This window comes from Prionailurus viverrinus, chromosome C1, assembly GCF_022837055.1.
Source record: "Prionailurus viverrinus isolate Anna chromosome C1, UM_Priviv_1.0, whole genome shotgun sequence".
In the NCBI taxonomy this organism is placed as follows: Eukaryota; Metazoa; Chordata; class Mammalia; order Carnivora; family Felidae; genus Prionailurus; species Prionailurus viverrinus.
In genome coordinates, this window is record NC_062568.1 from 10,327,629 (window position 1) to 10,354,924 (window position 27,296).

Sequence of the window (27,296 nt, forward strand, 5' to 3'; positions counted from 1 at the left end):
TGTCTAGCAAGTAGAATGTTCAGTTATGAACGTAATGTAGCAGATTTATTCTTCCATAATGTTTTCGAAACATTATGTTTATTTTCAGTGTCTCGCTCTAACAACGGTTTTTTGGGAGGGCAAACTGCACAGTAAGATGACGTAAAATTAGAGTCTAATACTGTAGCTGACAGGGAATGACTGAAGCTTCTCAAACTTTTTCTCTTTGAAGGAACTGGCTTACCGAAAAGAGATAGTGAGAGCTGATCTAATTAACAAAAAAGTTGGAATCAGGTACGCTTTGAAAACATTTATTTACTGTTGGAGAGAATTCAAGAATGAAATACCCACAGGACTTTAATTTTTCTTGGAAGAATGCTTAGGGTTTTCATATCTTTTCAGAGTAAGTGATAATAAATCCTCTGTTGTGATATCTAGTGTCTAACGGAACTCCGAAAGAAAGGTGATACTTAGAGTATTTTAAAACAAAATATAAGCTTTTTTTAAAAATTTTTTTAATGTTTATTTGTATTTGAGAGAGACAGAGACAGAGTGTGAGCAGGGGAGGGGCAGAGAGAGAGGGAGACACAGAAACAGAAGCAGGCTCCAGGCTCCGAGCTGTCAGCAGAGAGCCCGACCCGACGCGGGGCTCGAACTCAAACCATGAGATCATGACTGAGCCCATTGAGCCACCCAGGCGCCCCAAAATATAAGCATGTTTTAAGTAAACCAGTGAAGTTTATGGATTGTACATTCCTGTTTCAGAGAAACTCCAGAAAATATTGCCAAGCTTCTAACCAGGATGCATTTAAAGTCAGAAGTAATAGGCGACGGGAATCAGATTGAGATTGAGATCCCTCCAACCAGAGCTGACGTTATCCACGCATGTGATATTGTGGAAGACGCAGCTATTGCTTACGGATATAACAACATTCAGATGGCCCTCCCGAAAACATACACCATAGCTAATCAAGTAAGATTGCACCCTTAAATAAATATTCCTTATTGTGAGAGACTGATTATTGAATGGCAGGAAGGTTTTGGGAAAAACAGAACATAGGAATTAAGTAGCATTTGGACATGCCGTGCCATGAGAGGCATTTGCTATGGAGAGGATACAAAACAGATGCCCAGTGGATTAGAGTAAGTTGAAAACTTGTGATGGCTAGTACTTGAAGAAAGACAGGTTTCGAGTTTGGAGCCCTTTTGAATCTTTAACTGGGATATTCATTTCCTCAACCTGGCCTGAAGGCAGAAGTTTGGTGTGGGAGAGGTCAAGTGGGGGTTTGTACATCTGTGTAGGAATAGTGGGGTAGTGGGGTGGTGGGGAGGGCTAAAACGGGGGTGCTAGCGGTATTAGGATGGAAGGGGGTTTTCCTTTTAATGACATGTTTTGTTTAAACCTTCTGCTAGTAGGAAATTTTATTGAGGTGAAATAAAGTGAAATATCTTTTTTTCAGTTTCCTCTTAATAAGCTCACAGAGCTCCTACGGTATGACATGGCAGCCGCCGGATTCACCGAAGCGCTTACCTTTGCTCTGGTATGTCCTGTGTGCTTGTCTGTGCAGCTGATTGTTGACAGTGAATCCCTGAATTACTGTATTCTCTGATTCCTGACACGGACTTACAAAAGCCGGACTGCTAACATTTCCAGGTTCTAGAAAAATGTTTTCACTTGAGAACGTACAATTTCTAGTGAAGAAATGTTTTCTTTTTAGTCACTGAAAATCATGAAGGACAAAATAGTCTTAAATGACAGATAACTGTGTATTTTTTATTAGCATGGAAATGTTAAGGGTTGAATTCGCAATGAATTTCATAACCAGACTGATGAAGTTAGAATATTTAGTCTTAATTTGGTTGTGTCTGTGCCCACTAGATGCCGCCCTGGTTAAGGGTTTATGGACTGTTACACATTAAACTGGTCTTTGAACATGTTCACAACATTTGCTTTGAGTTGAAAAGCTGACATAAAAGGCTTGAATCAGGAAATGAATTTTATTACAAAATAGAAGGAAATCCCCTTCCCCCTGCAGATTGACCATTTGAAAAGAATAAAATATGTATGCCGTTTATAGTTCCTTCTTCTCTTGCTGAGCATTTATGTGGTGCCTACAGTGTGGTTCTTGAGTATTCAAGCAAGCTTCTGCTTAATGACGTAGGGCAAAACCCAAACCAAAGGAAAACAAAACTAATTCGTTTTCTCCCCTCAGCTCGACTCCAGACATAGACTTCTCAGTGTTGTATTTACAGAAGGCAGGAGTGGGGGCTACGCTACTACGTATGTGGGGAGAGGGAGATGCAACCTCTCTGGGTCCTTTTAGTGAGCATTTGCATTTGTATTTGTAGGATGCTAACATGGGAAGGGACCTCACGGATCTTCTCGGTCAACATTTTCATTTTGCTGATTCACTAGTCCTTTATTTAGATTTTAAATTTGTTTTTTTAATTGTTTTTAATGTTTTATTTCTTTCTGAGAGAGAAACAGAGCATGAGCTGGGGAGGGGCCAGAGAGAGGGAGACACAGAATCCAAAGCAGGTTTCGGGCTCTGAGCTGTCAACGCAGGGCCTGACATGGGGCTTGAATTCATGAACCTTGAGATCATGAGCTGAGCTGAAGTCAGACGCTTAACTGACCGAACCACCCAGGTGCCCCAAGAAATGTATTGCATTTTATTTTATTTAAAAATTATTTTTTAACATTTATTTATTTTTGAGAGAGCAAGACACAACGCAAGCAGAGAAGGGGCAGAGATGGGGGAGGGATGCAGAATCCAAAGCAGGTTCCAGGCTCCGAGCTGTCAGCACAGAGCCCAACGCGGGCCTCGAACCCACGAACTGTGAGATCATGACTTGAGCTGAAGTCGGACGCTTAACACCCAGGTGGGTGGCTCATTCAGTTAAGCATTCGAGTTTGGCTCAGGTCATGATCTCATGGTTCTTGGGTTAAAGCCCTACGTTGGGCTCTGTGCTGACAGCTCAGAGCCTGGAGGCTGCTTCGGATTTTGCATCCCTCCCTGCTCTCTGCCCCTCCCCTGCTCATGCTCTTTCTCAAAAATAAATAAATGTTAAAAAAAAAAATTTTAAATGAAGTGACATAGGATTGATTTGAAAGGATTCAAAACCTGTACAGAACCATGTAGAGTAAACCATGACTCTTCCCTTCTGTTGGTCCTCTGGATTCTAACCCTATTTTCCTCCCCAGAACTAACTGCTGTTTAGACTTCGGCATGTGTGTTTCCCTGCCTTTTTGCAGAAGTAGTGTTTAAAAAGAAAAAATTTAAACTGCTTCTAATCTCAGTCCGTTATCCTCCATTGTTGTGATAAAGTACAAGGTCACTCACATACCTACCTGTGTTGTTGCTGTGCAGAATGTTTTTTTTTAATACAGATGAGTTCTTTTTGAGAGTAGATTGCATTATTTAAATTGCATTTCCTAATTCATCACATTATATCTTGTTATAAAACCGCCTCCGTGTTGTAGAGAAAATTTGATTATTCCCAGTGTGCCTGCCATGATTCTCTACCTCTGCAGCCATGGCAGATCAGGGAGCTTTTTTTCTGCTCTGCCTGGATGTGGCTTCAGTATCCTTCCCAAGAGAGGATGGCAAGAATCATTAGAACTGGCATTGACATAAAATCTGAGCCCATCCGTGTTTTTTTTTCCCCCCAAGAGAAATGCAGACTAACTAGCCCTTGAAGACCATTTGGTAAAATAGTGCAATTAGGCAACATCACCTAATGTTGGAGATAGTTCAGTACCCTGATGGTACATCAGTTTTCATGTTAAGTTTTAAACTCCTTTGCAGCAGTTAGCATTAATATGTGATACTTGTTCTTAGTAATTTATTAAGCATCACTGTTAATATTTCTTTGAGCGCTTAGTTTGTGCCAGGTACTTTATTTGCATTATCTTGTTAACTCATTTGTTAGATGTAATGCATCTAATAGTGAGTTTTATTTTCATACCTTCTGCCTATCATCCTGGTTTTGTGACCAGCCTCTTTCTCTGTTTGGGGGGTGAGTGCTTAAGAGTTTATTCCTCAGAGCTTTATCAAGCACAGATGCACAGAAGTTAAATGATCAAGTGGAAAGAATGTTGGGCAGAATTCAGGCCACGTGAATTCTGCTCTTACTCCTGTCATTCTACCGTAAGTCAGTATGTATTTAGCAGATATTATAATGGTAATCAAAACAAAGCCATAGGAACACCAAGGAAAGAGAGAGAAGTTGGAGTCACTAGGAATATATCTGTGGAAGAGGTAGAACTCTGTTGGGGGAAGGTAGTAGGTAGGTTGGGGGAAGGCACTTATGGTAAAAGGAAGGAAGGAAGAGTGTAAGATTCAGGGAATGGGTAGCTAGTTGTAAGAGACTAGACTGGTAAGTGAGAGGCTAGCTTAGGAAGGGCCCAAATACAGTTATAGCACCATCAACATGTGGAAAACTTACTTTGCCTCTGTATCATAGATAGAACTCCTTGTAAAAGAACTGTGAATGTGAAGTTATATCTGCTGTGGCCCTGAAGTAGTTGATACATGTATTCTTTTCTTTTTTTTTTAACTTCTTTATACAGAGAATCTACATTGCTACAAGACTATAAGTTGACTTATAGCCTTAAATACTTTGTATATTCAATTTAGTCATTGTTTTTCCTTATTTATTTTGTATGTACTTCTTAGTGCTCCCAAGAAGATATTGCTGATAAACTTGGCTTGGACATCTCTGCAACAAAGGCAGTCCACATAAGTAATCCTAAGACAGCTGAATTCCAGGTGAGAATTCTAAGTAGCTAAGAGTTTGAGTAAATACTGAGAGGTGGTACATAAGTTATTATACTTCAGATAACAAAGTCTTAGAGCTTTTTAAAAGTCTCTTCTTGGATAGAGGATAGTTGGTTCCTGCATACTTTGTTGACAAATTCTTAACACCTTTTTGTAATCTTTTCTTGATTGATTTACAGTGGGTCTTTGCTTGCTCTGTGCTGTGTAGCCCAGTCTTATCTGAACTTACCATTTCATTCCTTTCAAATCAGTTGACTTTTTAAGCACTATTTGAAGTTTTCATCTTTTCTACCCATATGTAGTAAATGAGTCAGTAACTATTCACAGTACCTCTGTGAAGTCATTCACTTTGAAATTAGTTGCTACATCAGTTTTTGACTAAGCCGGCTCCGTTTTTTTTCATGGTAATCCTTTAGTTCAATGGCAGTTTCACATAGGGTGTAGGAATATGTCAGTGCGAATGATACTACCTTACTTAGTAAGCGTTAAATGATTTACATTATAGACTATGATATTACCTCGAAGCGCTCTCTTTATAGATTATGATACCTTTGCTTATTAATGACTTTAAACCATCTCCCCTCTTTCATACTGGCTCGCTCTCATTCTGTTTTGCTTACAGGCGCAATTCTTGATGATTTTTCTTTTTTTCTTTTAAATTTTTTTAACGTTTTATTTATTTTTGAGAGAGAGAGAGAGTGCACGCAGGTGAGGGGCAGAGAGAGAGGGAGAAACAGTCCAAAGCAGGTTCCAGGCTCTGAGCTGTCAGCACAGAGCCCAATGAGGGGCTCAAACTCACGAACTGTGAGATCATGATCTGGGCCGAAGTTGGATACTTAACTGGCTGAGCCACCCAGGTGCCCCTCTTGATGATTTTTCTTTAACCGGGTTTGGAATCAAGGGGAATCTTAGAATTGGGAAGAAATGCTTTCAAATAAATTAATGCTGTTAATAACATGTGAACTCTTGAGATAGTTCTGTGGTTTTCACATCTGTAAAAGAAGGCTCAATTCTAAAAATTTTTAAAGTTCTAAAAATGTTAAAATTTAGATTTTTTTTAAAGTTAGATTTAATCTATAAGGCTACCCACTAATGCGGTATATTAGGGCGAGGCTGTTTAAAGAACTAATTGATAATAACATGCACCAAGTACATGAGTTGTTTCTTGGTATTCGGTGTCAGAACTTTGAAGAATTATGCCAATTTGGAAGGATTGTGATCATAAGTTTGCTTTGAGGCCCACCAGCTTTTCTACTGCTCTCTCTTATGGTGTTCTTTTTAATAGGAGACACTCAAAATCATTTGGGTAGAGGGATCTTTCAGTAAATCTTAACTGGGTTTTTATTTGCGTTTATTCCAGGTTTTCCGTTTTCTCCCAGTTTTGTTTATCAAGCTTAATAGATGTAAGATGAGGTAATGTTCTTTAGGTTTACATTCTGTTTTCTATGTAAGTGGAAGGAAAACAAATCAGAAGCACATTAAATATCACTATAAATAGTAGTGGTTTAGCACACTTTCAGAATCAATAATTCTGCATAAAATACATTAGATGAGAGGCTGTCTTTTGGATTCGACAGATTCTGCAGTTTATTCATGGTTTACTAGCAGATATATCCTACTGCTACTCATGGGGCTGACAGGTTTCTGTTTGCTTATGGTTAAATGTAAAGTTGTTTGTGGACTTGTAACTCCATTTATTGTCTAAGCCCGTTCTTTCTCTTGCATAATTCTTAATTTGGGGGTATTTTCTCACAGAGGTGTTAGAGAATGGATGTAAGAAGAAATGTCATTTAGTTAAAACATGTAAATTTTTATTATAATTATAAACAAAATTACAGAACGTTACCACATTCCCCCAAGTCAGCAATAGTATTCTTTAGTATCCTTAAGTAGCGAATCATTGTTCCCATTTTTCCAGTTGTCTCAAGTTTTTTAATAGTTTGATTTGGCATTCAAAGGTTCATACAAAGTTGATGTGTTTCTCAAGTCTTTTTAATTTACAGATTGCTCCTCTAGCCATCTCTGTCTTTTCCTCTCTCACTTTATTTGTTGAAGAAACGGGGTCATTTGTCCTGTAGAGTTCCCACAGTTAAGATTTTGTGGAATACGTTCCACTGGTCCCCTATATTTCTAGTATGTCGGTAGGTAGATGTAGAAGTTTGATTGGATTCAGTTTTCACTTTTTGTATTGCTGTGAGTTTCTAAACAAGCAAATGAGGCTTATCTGTAAAATGGGGTGGGGGGGACCTAAGAAAAATTATTTACACAGGAAGCTTGTCTGTATTACAGTAAGTTAAGCTTTCTTTTAACACTGCAGTTTTGTTTCTGATTGGTTTGGGCACTTTCTCTCCATTCGCGAACGGGAGCAGTATTTAGAAAAGCACCGAGATTGAGGCCGCAGCAGTTGGTAGAGTGAGATTGATAGGAAATTCGTTCTCTCTCCTCAACACACATTCTACTAGCAAGTCTTAGTAGGGGCTTATTACTGTTACGCCTGTAGGACCTCAGAGGGGCTGCTGTTTTAGTCAGGGTGGTCAGGACAGACAGGCCTTTGTGGGAGAGGACCTGTTGAGAAGAGACCTAAAGAAAGTAAGACCGCCACATGTGAATCCAGAGGAAGAACGTATGAAGTGGAGGTAGGGAGGAGGCATGGAAGCCTGAGGTGGAAGTCTGCTCACGGAGTGTGGCTGAAGCCCGGTACACCCAGTGGGGGCAGCATGTGTTGAAGTTGGAGAGGATGCCGGGGCCAGATTTAGATACAAGGACCCCATGTAGGGCATGGTTTTATTCACAGTTGGGTGGAAACCTATTAGATTTTTGAGCAGGGGAGGTTCCTGATCTGATTTGAGCTTTAAAGGATCATTGTGGAGAACAGACCATAAGGTAGCAGGAGTGGAAGCCGAGAAACCAGCGTGAGCTCACGCAGTCGTCTGGGCAGAGGATGGCAGTGCTGGTGTCTGACTCCAGAGCCCATGTTCTTGATGATGGTTTCCTACTACTGCTCATAAAACTGGTCTGGTAACGTGATGCATCAAAAGCCCACCTGTCTCCTTGAGCTCAGAATGAGAAATTTATTTGAGATAGAAGTAGGGAAGCTGTTTTGTTTTTAAGAACTAGGATGTATGGTTGTATTTCTTTGGCTACAAAGCTGAAAACTATAGTCACAGCTTGCCCATAGCAACTGCATATTTTTTTTTAGTGCTTACGTATTTGTGTTCTTTTTTCTCGTTGTCATGGTATTTTAATTGCATTTACATTTTCCCTGGTCTTGGTTTTGAAGAATTTGATTCTGATATAACTTATATAAATACTTGGGTTTCTTGTAATCTCCTTCAATTTCTTTATAAAATAAAGCAGGATATGAAAATTTATATATTTGAAGTCTTAACCAATCCTAGATATAAGCATTGTATTTATAATACTTGTTTCTCATTTGGGGATCAAGTTTTGTGACTTTTCATTTTTTAAGTTTGGAAGCCAGAATATTTTAAGTTTTTGTCTTGGAATTGAAAATTAAAAATGATTTGGATATTTAGGCATTGCATTTTCCAGAAGAGTCTTGCTGTGAAGCTGTTGAGTTCTGGCCTGGTCACCAGGTCGGTTTGGTTCCCCTTTGGTCAATGCAATTTCACGTGTTCTCCTGTAGGTGGCACGCACTACCCTTCTTCCTGGCCTCCTAAAGACCATAGCTGCGAATCGGAAGATGCCCCTTCCTCTGAAACTGTTTGAAATCTCTGACATTGTAGTAAAAGATTCTAGCAGAGGTAAGAACAAGTCCCCCTTTAGTCCCGCGGAATGCATTTTATTATGAAAATTTCACCTGCATATTAAAAGGTAAGCAGTATGATGACCCCTGTGAATCCAGTGCCCGGCTCAGCAGTTATCAGCACATGGCCAGTCTTTCATCTGTTTGTACTCTAGCCTGCTTCCCCATGTTCTTTTGATGTAGTTCCCAGACATCCTGTCATGTCATCAGCAAACACTTTAGTATGTATTTCTAGAACATAATGTATCTCTAAAAGATAACAGAGGCCACTCTTGATTTTTAAAAAATAAGCCACACTCTTTTATCATCAAAGACCCAGCTCGTGTTTAAATTTTCCCATTTGTTTCATAAATTTAGTTTTCATGATTGATATGAATCCATCCAAGGAAGCTATTCAAATATTTGGTTGCTCTCTTATTTCTTTAAATGGAAAGCAAATCGTAAAGAACTTAACATTTATGAAGAACCCTATTAAAACCTCAACTTGAGGGGTGCCTGGGTCCCTCAGTCCATTAAGCATCTGACTTCAGCTCATGGGTTCCAGCTCCGCGTGAGGCTCTGCTGACAGCTCGGAGCCTGGAGCCTGCTTCTGATTCTGTGTCTCCCTGTCTCTCTGCCCCTCCCCTCCTCATGCTCTGTCTCTTTCTCTCTCAAAAAGAAAGAAACATTAAAAAAAAAAAAGTACTATGGAACATTTCCTTATATCCTGTGATTTATGTGCATGTCATTTTAAGGTACTTGATATCTTGCCATTCTAGTTAGCAGTGGCTGTTCGCTGTCACTCTTGTACTAGTTATTATACACGTTTTACCAGGTTTTGTCTCGAGTGTCGTCTGGACTTCTTAGTACAGCCAGTTGCTTGGTCCACCATTTGGAACTCAGAGATTCCTGAAGAAACCTGTATTTAGTTAGTACTTAAACCTGATTGCCAAGGATGTCCGTCTTATTCAAACTTTTGTCTTCAGACTGAGGTCTGTTTGGAGCTGCATAGGAGATCATTTCTTGGGGAGCGGTGCCATCAAATGACTGAACTGCTGGCAGTATTTCTCTGGTTCCCTGGATTTAACTGTTCAAATCCTGTGTTCTATTCAGGAGCCTCACCCCAGACTGCAGAACTCCGTGTTTTCTTTTGAATCTGTTGACACCAGCAAAGGCCTTTTCCTCAGTTTCTCTTGAAGCGGATCATGTGGCAGTTGTTCTGACCGCCCAAAGTAGTTGAGAACCGTTGGCTGTAAATCAGCTGATCTTAGGAAATGGACACTAGAGAGGCACGTCCATGCTGACGGTATGTGAACCTTTTGTAGCAAACTCTTCCGCCAAAGCTGGATTCCATCCACTTCCCAGTGTGCGGCCTTGTCTTCGGCTAACGGCATCACCTTGCATTTGGATGGTACTTTATACTTTTCAAAATCTTTTTAAACGTACTTCTTCTCTTTTGATTGTTAATCCATCTCTTTGAGGCAGATGGGACCAAAAACACTGTCCATGCTTAATATATAGGAAAATTAAGACAGGAAAGTGTTAATTTGCCCAAGGCTGGATAAATTTTGGACTTTGAGCTAAGGCCAGAATTTGGTTTCTGTGCATATATCCTTAGAGAATAAAAGTTTATTTTAATATCAGTCTGTGTAGCATTTTCTTTGGGTGGTGTATCAGTTTTCTTTGATGGTAGAAATCAAAACATTTTCCGTGCCGGCTGTAAGTAGTTCTGAGGGTTCTTGTGCCTCAAATCCTCCATCGGTACAGATAACTGAGAATTTGTTATGATTTCACTGTCAGGTTTTTCTGTTAATTTTGACTCCTTTCCTTTCGTCTTAGCTCTTTGAATTGTATGTTTTGATCCTTGGTGATCCAACCTATTTACAGATGTGTATAGGATTAGGTCAGTTATACTAAGTTTCCTCAAAAGTTCTGTAATACTGTTTCAGCGGTAGGCCTCTTCCCTAATGGCAGGGGCTCCCTCAGGGCGCTTCAGGGCTGGGCACACTTGTAAGCAGGCGGCTCGGAGTCTGGAGAGTGAGGAGCAAGCTGAGGTCCCCACGGTTGCCGCGAGGACATTTTTGCTGTGAGCACAGAGCGCTTGGCTGTGGTGCAGCCCTTGGTAGGGATGTCTCTGCTGTTTTTTTCTTTCATGTGTTTTTGGGAAGGCCCAGGCACAGACTCCACTCCGCAAGCGAGGACCACGCTTGGAGAGAAGGCCGCCTGTTGAGAGCGAGCGAGCTGTTGTTCAGTGCTAGCGCTGTGGGCCGTCATGTAACACATCGCCCTGGCGATAACCCCAGAAACTCAGTCTGTATACTTGTCACCTCCGATTTGCATTTCTGCTACACTTTGTGTCATCAGAAAGAGTAGTTTTCATCTCTGTAGCAGACCTTTTATTCCGGTTTTTACTTGTGATTATTCTGCTCTTCTCCCCTTGGAGCCATTTTCATCTGATAAGACATTTGCCTGTTATCTCGCACCATTCTGGTTTATTGTCTTTAACCTTTTGCACCAGTGGGGTTTGAGGAATGAGAGGAGGGAGGCGTGCTCAGTAAGTTCATCCTCTGGAGTAGGTTTCCTCTTGAGGGAGACCCGGAGTTTTTATCCTAGCAAGTCATTTTTCTGATGGATTATTCTGCGTATGTGCAGGTGGACCCCCTGCTTGTCATTTGGGGGTACGCAGAGGACTCTGTAGCGGCGGCAGCTCAGCTGCACGGATTCAAGACTGTACAGCCAGCGTTTGGGGGTTTGAGTCCTGGTTCTGCCACTTAAGAGCTGCTTAACCTCGGACAATTTATTCAGTCTCCCTGTGCCTGTTTTCTCATCTGTAGCAGTGGGGATGATGGTTGCACTTACTGGATTTTTGTAAGGATTACATGAATTTGCGTTTCGAAAAGTCCTGGCCGTGTAACAGGCACCGTTTGGTGTCTGTTCTTACTGGCGGGGTATTAGCAGTCCCTGAGGCCAGGTACCTAGTGTCCTGGTCTGTGGTGATTGTCCGTGAGAATGACTTGTAAGCCTCCGGCCATTAAAGGGTTAATGTCACCTTGCTGCCCCACTTGGGGCTCCGTTTTTGTCCTAACCTTTGATTTAATTGGGTTTTCCTCTGTTGTATTCTATCTTCTTCTTTTAGGGCATGAAAAACCAAAATGTACTGGTGGGGGGGGGGGTTATTAAAAACAGGAATGTTGTTTTCTTTTCAGTAATTCATCAGCCGCTTCTCCTCAGTGAATTGAGCACATACATTTTTACTGCCTTTCAAGCCAGTAAGCATTTTTTTTCTGTCGGAGTTAACCGTTTCCTCCTAAATAGTCACACTGTTTTGAAGAAGAAAAATCTAGAGTATCAAAAGTGAAACGATAGAGAAGTTTTCCAGTAATATAAACATCCCAGATTTTCATTAGTGGGGGGTGCTGTACCCAAAGTTCAGAAGGTAGGGATGTATGGCAAGAGTAAACAAGACCATCTCATTCATTGCACTGGTTAGAAGAGTCTTTTTTTTTTTTTATGTTTATTTATTTTTGAGAGAGAGACAGAGTGTGAGCAGGCGAGGGGCAGAGAGAGAGGGAGACACAGAATCGAAGCAGGCTCCAGGCTCTGAGCTGTCAGCCCAGAGCCTGACGCGGGGCTTGAACCCACGGACCGCGAGATCGTGACCTGGCTGAAGTCGGACACTTAACCGACTGAGCCACCCAGGCGCCCCCGAAGAGTCTTTGAGTTCCTTTTCTTTGCAGGGTCTGTTTGGAATATAAGAGAAAGAGTTGCCAGTCTTGAGGGAGATGAACTGGTTTTTATTTTTTTAATGTTTATTTGTTTTTGAGAGAAAGAGAGAGAGTGTGCGTGCGAGCAGGGGAGAGGCAGAGAGTGAGGGAGACACAGAATCAGAAGCAGGCTCTAGGCTCCGAGCTGTCAGTACAGAGCCCCATGCTGGGCTTGAACCCACAAACTGCGAGATCATGACCTGAGCTGAAGTCAGACATTTCACTGACTGAGCCACCCAGGTGCCCCCCGTAAATAGGTTTTTATACATAGTGCTCCAAGGGAATGTGCAAGGGACCCTGATAGCACAGAGAAGGATTGACAGTCACCACTGACTTATTTTGTAACATTAAGTAAAACCCCGATTCCCAGCCTCATGTCAGTTTTGTATAGGCAGGTGTATCTTCCTCAATGGAAATGAAGAAGAAATCTGTGCTGGATTATTATATGCCTCCCACCAATTTTATTCGCCCGCCTGTACTCTCGTACACATTGTACTCTTACGTTTCTGTAAGAGCAAATGAAAGGCTACCAGCGCCTGTTTTCATTCTTGACCTCATTGGACACTTTCTTCTGCTCGTGTGGACTCACTGACTGACCGTCCGTGTTGTGAGACTATCAGGGTAGCTTCCTGTTGAGCAACTAAGTCAGACACACTTCTCAAATATTAAGACTTCGGTGTGGAGTCCAACATATCCTGGTTCTTTAAGGCTGGGCCAGCCACTGCATTTACTAGGCTGTAGGATCCAAAGTTGCTGCACCATTGTTAAAAATTAGTCATGACTCAAGCAGCTAAGCGGATTTATCCCTTTTGGGCAGAATGGCATGTGTCTTTGGAATGAAGTTAAATGCAGACTCTGGTGTGGGGTGAATTTTCAGCTGTATTACAGAAGTCGGTAGAAGCAATCCTGAAGCTATCAAATCAGGCTGCTGTGAGTTATGGATTTCAGTTGTTCATAGTTCCCTGTATATAAACTAAACTATTAACAAAGTAGTCAATTTATTTATTTTTTAAAATTTTTTATTTTTTTAGAGTGAGAGAGAGAGCAGGCACGGGAGAGGGGCAGTGAGAGAGCAAGAATCTCTAGCAGGCCCCACTCTGAGCACAGAGCCTGACGTGGAGCTCGATCCCACAACCCTGGCATCATGACCTGAGCTGAAATCGAAAGTTGGATGCTCAACCGACAGCCACCCAGCCGTCCCAAGAGTAAATTACTTTAGAGGAGCCCAGGACCTACTTATGAATTAACTTGGGCTAATCTTTATGCCCAGAAAAGCAATTGGATTTTGCAAAGCCCAACATTCTGGCTTTTTATTAAAAGCAGATTGAGTTCTGCCATCACAGTTTATTTCATGATGGTCACTGAAGCTGCCAAAATGCCTAGAAGCTCACTGAAGTGGCGGTAGAGAACACATCGCTGGGTTGAGTCTGAGTTTAAAAGAAACCATGCCTCGGCAAGATGGCTTGGCTTGGCTTTGTAAAGGGTATAAGGTGCCTTAGGTTTAGCATGATTCAGTCATATCTGTGGAGAATCCTGATGATGACGTCGCCACGCACTTGAGTTTCAGCTACTGCACTTGAAGACTTTGGGGTTTTAATATTACGGTAGATGGAGCAGGTTACAGGCCCTTGAACACTGGGAGGGCTCCGGTGACCTCGCTTGCCCGAGCAAGCATGCTCGCTCAAAGCCTTCATTCACTTCTTGCTCAGACCATTCCTACTTTCTCCAGAGCATCGTTACAGTCCTGGTACGAGCTGTGTTTTCTCTGCCCCTGCCCACCCTCTCCCCCGAATGTTCAAGTGGTGTCTAAAATTTTGCACCCTTCCGGTAGCTTTTCTAAATCAGAATGATCTTCTGACCCTGACTTGTTTAGATGTGGAAATCCAGACTCTCTTTTAGCGTTAATCACAGTATATGAGATTCTTGTTCTTTTTTCCTCCTTGGGCCACCAAGGCTGTGTAGAACATAACTAATTCACTGTTCCATGATTTGGTTTGTTCTTTCCAGCTTCCTCTGTACCGTTCGTGGATCTGTCTATATTGTAACCTACTGAATACGGCGGCCAGATATTTATAGTTTTTTCTATAACTCTTTGCTTGATAAAGAGCTCAATAAAGGCGTTTTCATTGTGAGCTTGTGAAATACTTGAGCTCTGAGAAATTGTTCATTAATTCTGCAGCCATCAAATAATGGAAGATTATCTAGCATCCACATGTGGAATGTGGTTTTCTGAAGAAAGCTTATGTCATCAGTCTGGATTAATTTAATTTTACTACTTCATGTTTTTGGCATGTAGAATTTCCAATTAATAATTCAAAAAATATGGGTGTAAGGAACATTGACATTGACAGTGTTTGAAGTAGCATCATTCTCCTATATGATGGCATCTTAACTGTAAATAACATCATTTTTAATATGGAAAGTTATTTTAGTGTGTTTGGTTCCACATAGTTAAAATCTGCAAATGTGAGTATAATGTGCTCTGTCATGCATTGCATATTGTATTTTTTTAATAGATAAAAATCTATTCCAGGTTTATGTTAACTAAAAGGCAACCCACAGTTATAACTTTTTCCTGCATGCATTGAGAAGGTCATAGATTTTTTTTTCCTCCTCACATTTATGTTTTGGCTTTCAGCATTATCTAAAAAAAGGAAAAAAAATCCATACTTTGGTGTGTTAATATAGAAGTTTTAAGGAAAATTGCTGTTAAGGTTTCTGTTTGTTTTATTTATTTATTTATTTATTTATTTATTTATTTATTTATTTATTTATTTATTTATTTATTTATTTATTTATTTATTTATTTTTGAGACAGAGAGAGAGAGAGAGAGAGAGAGAGAGGCAGAGTACAAGCAGAGAGGGAGACACAGAATCCACAGAAGGCTCCAGGCTCCAAGCTGTCAGCCCAGAGCCCGACATGGGGCTAGAACTAGTGAACCACAAAATCATGACCTGAGCCGAAGTCATATGCTCAACCAACTGAGCCACCCAGGCACCCCTTAAGGTTTCTGTTTTTAAAATTTGTAGTCTCTTTAAGAACTTTCACAAATACATATTAAGAGCAATTTTATTTTTCATATTTAATAAAAAACAAAACACATATCCAACTTCTTCCTAATCCTACTCTTACAGTTTTTTTTGTGTGTGTGTGTGTGTGTGTGTGTGTGTGTGTGTGTGTGTATATGGTGTTACAATGTATACACACACACACACACACACACACTCATTGTATATTTCCTGTGCATATGCAACCATGTGTTTACATTTCTCTGTAGAGCCATAGATATAAATACTTTCTAGTGTTTAAAAAATTGAATTATGTTTTTCCTATCATGTACTTTTGCCTATGAACACATTCTGTCCATTGCATTCTTTTTAATGTCTATATGATATTCCATTGTGTGGCTGTATTATAGTTTGTTCAGACTTAAGATGAATATTTAGATTGCTACCAGGTTTTTGCTAACATGTCTGTTGTAATGAGTATCCTTGTACCCTTATACAAATATGTATTTGTACAAATAGAATTAGTCCATAGGTATGCACCTTAAATTTTTGCTGTCTTAAATTGTCTTCCAAAAAGGATTTTTTGGGGGTGCCTGGGTGGCTCGGTCGGTTAAACGTCCGACTTCAGCTCAGGTCATGATCTCACGGTCCGTGATTTCGAGCCCCGCGTCGGGCTCTGTGCTGACCGCTCAGAGCCTGGGGCCTGTTTCAGATTCTGTGTCTCCCTCTCTCTCTCCCCCTCCCCTGTTCATGCTCTGTCTCTCTCTGTCTCAAAAATAAATAAACGTTTAAAAAAAAAAAAAAAGATTTTTTTTATAAACTTGCAGCCCTAACACCAGTGTGTAAATGTTCCTGTTTTCTTATGTTAGGTAGGTATTAAGGTGTAGGTCTTCACATAATTCTTGTAGCTCTTGTGAATCATTTAATATTACATCGACATGCTTCAGGAGATATGCAAAATTTGCCACATTAACTACAGTCTCTTGGGTACCAGTATTAAAGAAATGTATTGGGTGGAATGGATTAAAAACAAAGGTGCTTCATTTTGTTTTCTGCCTTGACCAGACTGTTAATCTCAGTGCTCAGTGTCGACCTCTGGTTTTCCAGTAGGCTTTCTCCTAGCATCTGTATTTGGGCCCTTACGTGAGTCTGAGAATAGAGACAGAATTGTTCCCTTGAAGACTCTGCCCTTTTACAGTCTGTCCGTATATAATAACCTAACACCCGTAATTTGCTTCTTATTTTTCGTACTGTGGTGAGAGACGGTCTACACTGAGCAGGAGCCTGTTTGAATAATTTGAGTTGTAGCTAATAGTTCTTTACTGGGGGACATCATGTACCACTTTTTTTCCTCCTCTTTTAAAAAATCATTTGGCATGTTCTTTCAGCTTCTAGAATTGTAGCCAGCCATCCCCTCTTTCGGGTGGTTTAGATCAGCCTCTCCAGGCAGTACTTTGAAGTCTGCAAAATGCATTGGTAATTTAGGCTGACATACTTGGCAGGCCCATTGAAGAAGCAGAATTGTTTGATGGCCTAACACAAGAGGTCTGTTAATGGAGTTATGAAGAACTGAGGCACTTCCAACAAACGCTTGTTTTGGCATGAAATTTAAATAGTTCTTATTTTGCAGCATGTAGTCAGGGAACTTCCTGTGATGTAAGAGGGTCCCTCGGTGCAAAATACTAGGAGACAGAATTTTACTCTACCTGGCGGTTTCCCCAGGGAGGAATGGGTGGAACCGAATATGTGGTCATTTCCTCCTTTAATTCAATTTGGCTACAGTAGAGGGAATATCTTAGCAAGATGTGAGGAAGCAAGTCCAGAGGGAGTGGTAGCACTGGGGAGATGTGGAGGAAAAGGCCAGTCAGTGGCGGGAGTTGGAGGGACCATCTAAATAGTTTAATTCTTACAGTGGGTTTAGTATAAGGCCCTAAAAATCCGTGGCTTTTCTTAAAAATATTGCAAAATTGAATCTAAAAATACATCGCTTATTTGTGTGTGTATGTGTACGTGTGTTATGCAAACATCTTGAAACCTTTCTTGAATAGAATATAATTTTAAGGCATGTAACTTTTTTTTTTTTAATTTTTTTTTCAACATTTATTTATTTTTGGGACAGAGAGAGAGCATGAACGGGGGAGGGGCAGAGAGAGAGGGAGACACAGAATCGGAAACAGGCTCCAGGCTCTGAGCCATCAGCCCAGAGCCTGACACGGGGCTCGAACTCACGGACCGCGAGATCATGACCTGGCTGAAGTCGGACGCTTAACCGACTGCGCCACCCAGGCGCCCCTTAAGGCATGTAATTTTTATTGTAAGCTCATCATTCTGATCATCAAAATCACGCGACCTGCTTTTTCTTAATTCGAAGTCTTTAAAGCAGATGTTGCTCCTCTTATCAGAAAAGTTAAGTTTTACGTGGTTTGGAGATCAGGAAAGAGGTATTCCAAGGCACCGAGGTTACCAAAACAAAGCTTCAGGTTATGTTGCTAAGCTCTCTGAACGCTGGCATTACTGTTGGGCTCTTCTCTCCCAGCAAAAGTGGAACAACAAAGTAGTTGGAATACATGTCTGTGGGTTAAAGTGGAAGCACGTGACACTAAGAAATGGGTACCACATGGCAGAGATACCCAGGAGCAAGTCAGTAATATGAAAGGGATAATTTAGTTCTGTTTCATTGCATTGTTTTCCCCTCAGGGAGTATGCGGGTGTATGTGTGCGTGTGTGTGTTCCGACGGAGAAATCAAGCCCCTCATTTTAGTTTATGCATGTGGTTGGTTTAGTGAGGTTTTATGCCTGCCTGGTCTTAATATTAGTTTTTATTCTTACACCTTCAATTATAGCTTTTAGATACCAAATTCCTTTATTCTCGCAAATGGAAATGATAGAGAATGACAACAGTGAAGAACTCCTTTCCTCCAGCAGCTGGCTCCTGTGCAGACTTAGAATGTGGCCCACTGTCTGGGCCTGGCCCCGTTTAACTGTTCTGTGTGTGTGTGTGTGTGTGTGTCCCCTTTCTGGGCTTTATTCATTTATTCAGAAATTACTTATTGAGGGTTTAGTCTGTGCAGACCCTGTGCTGGCTTTGACCTTCTCCCTCCAGGGATACATAGACTAGAGTGCCTTGAACCTAGTGGGCACTAAGAAATGTTACATGGCAAGAATGGTTATTTCTTCACTGTATTTAGTCAGAAGTGTCACTTCGAATACGCTTTCTTTCCATGAGTTACAATATTGTTGATGGCTTGAAACTTCAGTTGAAGGACTTCTGACAAATAACTCATGAGAATACTAGAATGTGTCCTCTTAAAACCATTTTAAGAACGTACATCTTTGACTGTATTAAGCTTGTATGTTGTTTTCATCTAAGTGCTTCAGAGATTAAGAAATCTCTAAATCCTTTAGAGACTTCAACATTTGCAGTGTTTACTAGAAAGAGCCTGTGTTTTAAAAAAAAAAAAAATTAATGTTTATTATTGAGAGACAGAGCATGAGCAGGGGAGGGGCAGAGAGAGGAGGAGACACAGAATCCGAAGCAGGCTCCAATCTCTGAGCTGTCAGCACAGAGCCCTGTGTGGGGCTCGAACTCAAAAACTGCGAGATCATGACCTGAGCTGAAGTCGGATGCTTAACCGACTGAGCCACCCACGCACCCTGAAAGAGCCTGTGTTTTAGAGCCAGACCATCCCAGTCATATCCTGGGTTTATAGCTTATTAGCTATGTAATTACAGTTAGCTCCAGCCAGTTTGCTTGACATTTTGGGTAAAATCTGTCTGAGTCTTTGTTTTTCCCTCTAACTTTTCCTGTCCCCTTTTATAGTGGTAATAAAACCCCCTGTACATGATTGTCTTGAAAATTAAGATTATAGAAGAATGATAGGTACTAAGTACCTGGCACATAGTAATCAGTTGTGAGTTTTCCTTTTCACCCCATTTATGTGCTCACTTTTATATTACCTCAGTCGTATAGTGTCTTAAAATACTACCCAGGTTTTATTTGGATATCTGGAAGGTAGAAGACATTTTGTATTTTGTCAGTCGTGGCTATGGGAATAAATCTGTGGAAGAACTTTGGCTCACTCCATGAGAATATAAAGTAGATTATTTTCGGTTTCCCCCAGGTAGATATTGTTTTATTTTTTCTCTGTCCCTAATTTGAATAGCAAAATGAAGTCAGCATTCGATGTTTGTGTTAGAGCAGCAGTCTCCTTCAGAATTAAAGGGCCACAAGTGAATATGTTAAATGCTCACTGTTGAATTTGAGTTTACCTCTATATGCCATGCACTGTTTTTAAAAAGGAGTTTTAATAAAGTTTCATATCTTTGTAACCATAACAAGACACAAAACAGCTCTGTTGCCACTAGAACCCCCCACGTTGTGCCATTGGAGTTACATTTTCCCCCACATAAGCCCAGGCAACCACTGTCTGTTCTCAGTTGCTATAGTTTTGCCTTTTCCAGAATGTTCTATAAATGGCCTTGTATGTAGACCTTTGAGACTGGCTTTTTTCATTCAGTAGAATGCCCTTGAGATTCATGTAGGTGGTCACATCTATTAATGGTTTGTTCCTTTTCATTGCTGAGTATTATTCCACTATATGGATGAACCATACTTTGTTTATCCACTCACCATCAGGGTTTTTTTGGGTTGCTGCACATCTTTCTTAAAATATTTTGGAAATGCTGATTTTCAAAGTAGAATAATATGTATAATCAAGGAACAGTTGGAAAATAGCTGAAATTTGGAAAACATGATCTCTGCCCAGATAGAATCTCTGTTGGCATTTAGGTATATTTCTCTTCATTCTGTTTCCTGTGTGGAGAGTTTTTTGGCTTACATTTACATCAGTGTTGTTCTTATCTTCCTATATTGCTTTTTTTCATGTTTTAATTGTGAAGAATATATGTAACATATGATTTGAAAAGATTATAAACCATCCAAACTAAGAAATAGAATATTTATTGCCAGTATCTCAAGCATCCTGTAAGGCTCTTCCCCATCTTATCATTTCTCTTTACTTAAAACAACCACTGTCCTAACTTTTGTGATAGTTACTCCCTTCTTCGCTTCAGTTTTCCACTTGATCTTAGCCAAAAGGCCGAGAAGCAATCGCTTCATAGTTTTCCAACCAACGTATATGCTTTTTTAAACACTTTTTAAAGTTTATTTATTTATTTTGAGAGAGAACGAGAGCATAAGTGGAGGAGGGGCAGAGAGAGAGAGAGAGAGGGAGAGAGTGAGAACCCCAAGCAGGCTCTGCACTGAAAGTGTAGAGCCTGATGTGGAGCTTGAACTCACAAACCGTGTTTTGAGAGATCATGACCTGATCTCTCAGGTGAGATCATGACCTGAGCAAAATCAAGAGTCGGACGCTCAACTGACTGAGCCTTGTATGACTGTGCCTGACTGACTGTGTCCTTGTATATGCTTTAAACAATATAATTTTGACTCTTTGAACTTACGGTCTCCCCACCCCACCCCCCAGTTTAAGTATTTGCTTTAGCTCTAAGTTTCATAAAGATGCTTTTTAGCCCCATAGGAGTTTCTTAAGTTCTGGTCACCATGGCCTTGTGTCTAATTCTTCTTTTTTTTCAGATGTAGGTGCAAGAAACTACAGGCACCTCTGTGCTGTTTATTACAACAAGAATCCTGGATTTGAGATCATCCATGGGCTACTTGACAGAATTATGCAGCTCCTGAATGTGCCTCCCGGTGAGAAGAAGGGGGGATATGTGATCAAGGCATCAGAAGGTAAGACTCATCAGCTGAATCCAGAGTTAGCGATAATGTAATGAAGAGTCCAGGTCCTGTGTTTTGATAGTTTTTTTCAATTTGGGGTGGGGAGGTGGGAAATAGAGGTTCAATTTCAATTAATTGTTAGTATTTTCTAGAAAACATTTCCTCTTCCCTCCAGCATCTTAGGAAAACACCTGCAGAGCTCTTTTAGTAAAGTGCTTTTGTTCCAGGTGAGTGTGATAGCCCCTAGTTACTGACACGGTCAAGCCACCAGCACCGTGATGGCACTTCTGAACTCAGAAGTCCAAACTGGAAGCTGAGAGGACCTAAACTGAGGATTCACATTCAAATCCGCCTGTCTGAAGCCTTTAAGGCAAAAGAAAAACCTGGAAAGTTATCCTGAGAGGCTTCACGTTAATCAAGTCGTGAGGTTGACTGAGGAAGAACACGAATCCTCCTGTATGAAAGCCCGTGCAGCGACATCTGTTGGAGGGTTTAAGTTAGGCTAACAGGACAGAGCACGTATCCCGGTGTGCTGGCTTCTCACTGTGCCGGGGATGCTGAAGTTTTTGCATTTCGTTTCCCTGTAGTTGGAACCTGAGTTTATTTTGTTAGACTAGAGATCCAGAAACAACTTGAAAGGAAATATTTTATACCCCTCCTTCCTACTGCCTGCCTGACAGTTTTTTTTAACTGTTAGGCATCTTAAATGTCTAACAGAACATTCATTTTTTTTTAAAGTGTTACTTAGCAGTTACTAGTGATATGAGGTCTTTTGGAGGGCATATTTTTGTTTTTCTTAGATTTATTTTTCGTAGTCCTCATAGATTGTTTTTTTGTGAGTGGTTTGCCTAAATTTTTTTTTTTTAACTTGAAGATTTCTTTGAAAATGCAATAACCCTGAAACGTGGGCCTTTTTAGGTTGATCTGTGAAGTTTTTTTCTTCTTTGGTTTTCTTTTTTTTTTTTTTCCCACAAAATTGAGAGATTAAATATGGCAGGGAGTTACTGTTTTCTGCCACATTTCTCATTAGAAATTACCCAGAAGTCATGTGTTGTCCCTCTAGAAGTGCAGAGTGTTAGAACTGGATCTTGGAGTTCAGCAAATCCAATTCCCTTGTTTCACAAGCGAAGGAACCAGACGTAGGCAAGTTGAATGAGCTGGGCTGCACGTCACGTGCAGAACCCAGGGCTCCTGCTGCCCAGTGTTCCTTCCACAGGCCCAAGTTGCCCACCTTCTCAGTGCCTTTACTCATGCATTCACCAGTTTGCTCTTCTAGAGTTCTTTAAGATAGGGTCAACCAAGTTAATAGCAACCTGAAAGCTGGTATCTTCTTTACCTTCTAAAGACTCAGAAACTTCCTTTCAAAAATAAATTAACTGGATGGATAAAAATCAGTTCTCTGAAACAGATTATGCTGTGTATATGAGGCCTAATGTTCTTATAGGATTGCAAAGAACTGAAATGGTGAATTGGAACATAATCTGTTATGGATGGGACACTTTTATATTAATGATATTTCTATAAACCATAAACCAACATTTTAATATGATGCTTCTCTGGCCTCAGTAATCTCCTTAGACATTTATTTTTCGAAGGAATCTGAGTTCCCAGTCACGAGGCAGGTTTCAAGATGACAAGGGTAAGTAGGACAGGCCCCACTATCCTGGAACCTGTGGGGGGAAGAGCATTACATTCCAGCTCTCACACCAGGCCACTGCGTCCGACGGGAGCCTTGAGGTTTCCACAGGGGGAAACTGTGCACCTGAGGGCATCCAGCAAAGCGTTACTGAGCTTCTGGGAAGTTGGATGGGCCTGTGAAGGAAGGAATAGGGAAGCAAGACGAGCCACATGAGCCAAGACAAAATACGATGGGAAACATGGCCTAGTGCGGTTTGGTTTGACTATAGGGTGAGGAAGAAGCTTAGGACTATATTTGAGAGTCCTGAATGCTAGAATAATGCTAAGGATTTTAGCTAATCAGGAGAAAAAATACTGAAGCTTCTTCTCTCTCTCTCTCTCTTCAAGTAAGTGATATGATTTAGACCTGTACTTGAGAGGGATTAATCTGGCAGCAGCATGGAGATTGGGTGGCATAGAGTAAGGGGTAGAGAATGGTTGGAAGGTCGTATAGTGTGGATTCCATATCACAGTATACACTATAGGTCGTATAGTGTGGATTCCATATCACAGTATACACTATAGACAGTAGTGAGGGTGTTGACTTAAAACTTGAACTTCAGTGTTGGCCATAGCCATTCCAAGAAGACTGATTTAAGACACTTCTGAAAGGGAGGAGCTACAGCATTTAGCATTTGGAAAATATCATGGTATGTGTTGCTTGGAACCATTTATAGAAAAAGCGAATCTGTGTTGATCTTTTTAAAAGTCAGATTTTTATAATTCTAAACCTAGGATAGTATTTAAATCCTTTTATTATTTTTGGTGCTAAAATATGTAATACTTAGTACTTAATCTCTGTAATGCAAAGATGTCTGTTGTGTTGTGTTTTGTTTTTAATTAGAAAATGCCTTCATAAGCTGTACCTTCTGATGTGGTTGTAGGTCTTGACATTCACTTTTTTAGACCAAGTTGTTCCTATGGTTTTGATTTAGGATGAGGACAGAGTCAATATTCTGTTTCCTTTTAAATTTACTTAGGCTTTCATAGTAGAATATCGTAATGTCTTAAAGTTTTGACGTCTATGAAATGTCCTAGATTTATAAATTTGAAAAGCTTTGGTACAACTTCTTTATACATATGGGTGGCCTGGACCAGTACATGTTTCATTATATCTAAACTGGCTATTTGGGGGGTAAAGAAAAACAGAGCAGGGTATTTACTTCTACTGCCCCTATCACCAGCATTGGCCACATCTTTTTTTCTGAGTGCTTTCTGTAAGAGCCATCAAACCAAAGAGAATTACTGTCATTATAAATAATAGTTCCTCATTTCTCGTAGGCATTTCTAAGTCTATTTTGATTAATGACATTTTTTTTATGGTTAAAGAAATCGACACTTAAAGTAAGTGGTTTGTCAAAACAAGTCCGGAGCAAAGCTGGTATTCATCTAAAACTTCACATGTATATTGTATATATATCATATAGATATACGTATATATCTCCTAAGTAGCTATGTAAACACTGGAATTTGGTAGTTGGAGTGTGTTTAGCTACATCATTGTTATCAATTTATTGTTAGTTTGCATATAACTTTTTCTGGAAGAAAGAGGTCTTCAGAGTGTCAAAGAATAGAAACAGATTAAGAACTACCATTTCCTGCCATTCTTGATTACGGAGCTGTCTTCTGTTACCCTAGCATATGGTTTACTCTTTAATAATTAAAAATCCCTAGTGACTTTGCGTTTATATTTGAGCTAAGTCTCTTCACCAGAGGTTCCTGCTAATGTCAGCCCATTGGCAGTTACACCCGGTTTCTTCTGTCTTTGGTAATGAGCACCACCGAGTTCCTCCTGTGCTGTGCTGTTTGGTGGTAGTGATGAGTGGAACAAAACTTGATTCCCCTCTGAGAAATGCGGCCCTGTCCACTGTGAGAGAAATCTGGAAGCTTGACTGACGGACCGCTGCACTGACCCCAAAGTGTTCTGTTGACATTGCAGCGTAACCTTGTTTATTATGAAGGCGACAGCCCTCTGCAGCCTGAGGAGTCTCTGCAGAAGGACTGCAGCCAGAGTTAGAAGTCAGGGTGTTACCGAGTTTTCATTTGCCGAGCATCTTTGCGCTTAGGAACGTGAGGTGATGATGGGGTAAGGTCAGCTAAGTGGGAGGAGGAGGAAAAGAACCTTTAACTTTGCAGCAGACTGTAGAGCCTTTTGAGGGTTTCAGAAGGAGTCAGCTGTTTTAATGGCATTTGATCAGATTGTTACAGCATGGATATATATATATATATATATATATATATATACACACACACACACACACACATACATGCCTACCCCTCCTGCCACCCCCACCCCCACCCTGCCAAGCTTCTCCTCTTCGTGGTTGGTTGCAAACTAAATTATGTATGTCAAACTGCATTTATCCTTTTTCAGAAACCACTTCTGGGCAAGAAAAAAAAAATCTCAAGTGTTTTTGTGTTTAGGACAGTTATGTGGTTAGTGGGCAAATCAGTGGCAAAAATTATTTCTTGTAGGAGGTGGCAGGCTTTGTGTGTGTTTGGCTGCATTGACTCTAGTGTGTATTTTTCCCCTTTTATTTGTTACCTGGTTCAGTTTGGTTTTATTCACAGTTCTTCAGGAGACCTCAGTTTAAACTTGAGACAAGATCCCTGAGAGACAGGTTTTACAACATATAGTTTTGAACAATTCGTTTTCATGCTGCTCAGAATTCATTTTGTGAGATGAAAAATCACTGTAAGTAATATGTGCATTTAATCCTGCGCCATATGTAGCTACAGAGGTTATTTAGATCCCTTCTGTTACAGTGACACCTAATGATCATTGACTTGACCTGTAGGTCGTGACCTTTTCCTCTTTCAGGACACCTGTGAAGGATTTCAGATGCTGAAATACACGGGTGAAGCTGTGAGGTTCCCTTGATCTTCACACTGGCTTTCAGTGTAACACGAGCTTGCAAATACGTGGGAAGCATATCTGTTGGACAACCTTTGAAGGAGCGGTGTACCTTTATGGTTTGACTTACACAAGTGTCCTAGGCCAGAGCAGAAGGGGATCCATATGATGTGTCCACATTTAGTTGCCACCAACAAGGCATCACTCTTAACGCATCAAGTTTTCTCTTTTGGAAAAGGGTTTAGAAGTTTTAAGCTTCCTGACCTTAGCACTCTGGGTAAAAACAGCCCTTGTTCCTTTGCTCGTCTGCTTTTTCGTGTTTGAGGAAAGCCTTCAAATACAATTTTTGTTACCTTCTTGGAAGGGATTGAAAGACTGAAACCAATGTTGCGGCAGCCGTGATCCCCACGCGGAGAGCCGCCGTGTACCGTGGGCCGTGGTGTGTATGAAGCTTTCACAGTTATCGGGGGGTTCACTTGGCCCTGTGGTTTTGAGTGAGTGTTTCTCCTCCCTCTCTCATATGTACCAGGCCAAGTTCTCTCCACTCACGTTCCTTTCACTTTGCGTGTGTGTGTGTGTGTGTGTGTGTGTGTGTGTGTGTGTGGGTTGGTTGGTTCTTACCTGACGTTTCGGTACTCGGCAAATTGGAGTGCTCCCACCACATCTCACTTGAATGCTTGAATGACTCAGTTCCATTTCCCACCTGACAGATGTCCTAACAGTGTTTCTGTTTCCCCTACGAAACCTGTTTTAGACTTTTTCTAATTGCCCCTCTCTGAAAATGGACACCACAGATACACCACATACTATGTACTCTCTGCATAGCTATGCTTCGTGCATAAAAAGAAGTGTAAACCTCTTTAAAACCCAGGGTTAAAAATAACTAAAAAGTTAAATTAAAAAATCCGTATCTACTGAATCACTTTTAATGTTTATTTACTTGTATAAATTGTGTGTCAAATTATATGTGCCAATCACATTTTGTCATTTAAAGCTTTTTTTTTCCAGCAAAAGTAAAACAACTGCAACTAATTTCTTACCTGTCAGTGAATTTAGCTTTTCCTTGAGAGAAAATAACTGGCTGGCTATTGTTTTTTCTTTTTGGCACACGATGTAATTAGTGATGTGTTGAATGACTTTCTGAATGGACACTTTTTTTTTTTTAATTTTTTTTTCAACGTTTTTTATTTATTTTTGGGACAGAGAGAGACAGAGCATGAACGGGGGAGGGGCAGAGAGAGGGAGACACAGAATCGGAAACAGGCTCCAGGCTCCGAGCCATCAGCCCAGAGCCCGACGTGGGGCTCGAACTCACGGACCGCGAGATCGTGACCTGGCTGAAGTCGGACGCTTAACCGACTGCGCCACCCAGGCGCCCCTGGACACTTTTTATTTAATCGTCGAAGCCTGAGCCGCACGGAAGCTCCTGGCGACGGATGTGAACAATCACGTCCTCCAGGCAGCTGATGGCAGCCTGTGTGCGTGCAGGCAGAGTCCCGGCCGTCTGTGGCCATGGTTTTGTAGCACGGTCTGACTTTGCTCACGGCTGCTTTGTCTTCCATGTCGGTGCTGCCCCCGTGACGCCCAGGACAACCCAGTGGGAGGGACAGAATACTGAGGCGTAAGATGGTCAGTTTGGGTTCAGCATTGCAGGGCCACAGACCATTGTAGTTTTTTTTTTTTTTCATGTTTGTTTTATTTTTGATAGAGTGCGAGCAGAGGAGGGGCAGAGAGAGGGGGACAGAGG

General features: G+C 40.9%; 1 protein-coding gene across 2 annotated transcripts in view; it reads left to right on the forward strand.

The window, feature by feature from the left end:
• FARSB (phenylalanyl-tRNA synthetase subunit beta) overlaps nucleotides 1-27,296 on the forward strand; it is a 73,526-nt gene that overhangs the window by 26,711 nt on the left and 19,519 nt on the right. Inside the window, exons 11-17 of one of the 2 annotated variants that reach the window (XR_007155251.1) lie at nucleotides 212-273; nucleotides 745-952; nucleotides 1,440-1,520; nucleotides 4,659-4,751; nucleotides 8,407-8,524; nucleotides 9,619-9,811; nucleotides 20,875-21,006. Coding sequence is in view for 1 of the 2 variants with exons in the window: in XM_047873881.1 (XP_047729837.1) it covers nucleotides 212-273; nucleotides 745-952; nucleotides 1,440-1,520; nucleotides 4,659-4,751; nucleotides 8,407-8,524; nucleotides 20,875-21,030 (718 nt within the window). In the remaining variant the exon portion in view is untranslated. Of the gene's footprint in view, nucleotides 1-211; nucleotides 274-744; nucleotides 953-1,439; nucleotides 1,521-4,658; nucleotides 4,752-8,406; nucleotides 8,525-9,618; nucleotides 9,812-20,874; nucleotides 21,031-27,296 lie in introns of those variants that run through there. The other variant, XM_047873881.1, reaches the window with a different exon arrangement.